The following is a 1,007-nucleotide window of genomic DNA, read 5'->3' on the forward strand; positions in this document are numbered from 1 at the left end:
TCAGTTATATGGTTGGACTTTAGCTCTAACCGTTGGAGCTGGTTAAGGTTTGAGAAGATACCAGGACTGATAATTATCTGGTTATCCGCTATAACTAATAACTCGAGCAGAGGCATCTTTGAGAACAAATCAGAATCAATGTTACTTATCCGATTTGAGGTCAGGTCCAGCCTTCGGAGCTGCGGTAGATTGGAGAATGAATCCGGAGGGATTTTAGTTAGGTTATTGACATTCAAGCACAATCGTCTCAGCATGGGTAGATTTGAGAATGCGCCAGGCTGAATATGGGTCAGGCCATTGCCTGTTAGAGCCAAACTTTCAAGACTGGGTAGATTTGAGAATGCTCCAGACGGAATGCTAGATAGATAGTTGTGGCGCAGGAACAAATCTATCAGCTTAGGTATATTTGAGAATGTACCGGACTGAATGCTTTTTAGCTGGTTGGAATCAAGGTGTACATATGTCAGGTGTACAAGATCTGAAAATGCTCCAGGCTGCACAATAGATATCTGATTTCTATTCAAATATAGTCCTTTTAAACACTTGTACCTGGAGAGGTCAGACGAAAACAGGCTTGTGATGGAATTGTCCTCTAGGTGAAGTTCAGTGATACTTGTGGGTAGATGCTGGGGAACACTGATGAAACCTCTGTTGCTGCAGTCACAGTCTGATGGACATCTGTTGCTGCAGGGCGTGGTTGGTTCATTTTCATTCCAGATGAACCAGGACCAACCGGGACCAACCAGCAAAAGAACCAGCAGTTTTCTTAGCATGTAAGCCATTTTACCTGTAAGGAAAGAGAATCGTTGTACAGTGTGATGAAAAAATTCTACGACCAACACTTGTTCCGATTTCCCTCAAAATGATCAAAAGAAGAAGCAGCCATCTGTTCAGCTCATTACCTGTCCATTCTCAGAGAAAAAAGAAGATACAATATGTTATGTAGTGTCACGGAACTAAACCCACATTTTTCTTCCGCATTTTGGTTATCTTTAACTTTCTTATAC

General features: G+C 41.9%; 1 protein-coding gene across 1 annotated transcript in view; it reads right to left on the reverse strand.

Moving 5' to 3' along the window:
- The window catches only part of LOC118416364 (leucine-rich repeat-containing protein 15-like), a 21,844-nt gene extending 21,062 nt beyond the window's left edge, over positions 1-782 (reverse strand). Inside the window, exon 1 of the mRNA XM_035821457.1 lies at positions 31-782. Within this exon, the coding sequence (XP_035677350.1) occupies positions 31-782 (752 nt within the window). The remainder of the gene's footprint in view (positions 1-30) is intronic.
- Positions 783-1,007: the final 225 nt, after the last annotated feature.

Source organism: Branchiostoma floridae, chromosome 5, assembly GCF_000003815.2.
Source record: "Branchiostoma floridae strain S238N-H82 chromosome 5, Bfl_VNyyK, whole genome shotgun sequence".
NCBI lineage: Eukaryota > Metazoa > Chordata > Leptocardii > Amphioxiformes > Branchiostomatidae > Branchiostoma > Branchiostoma floridae.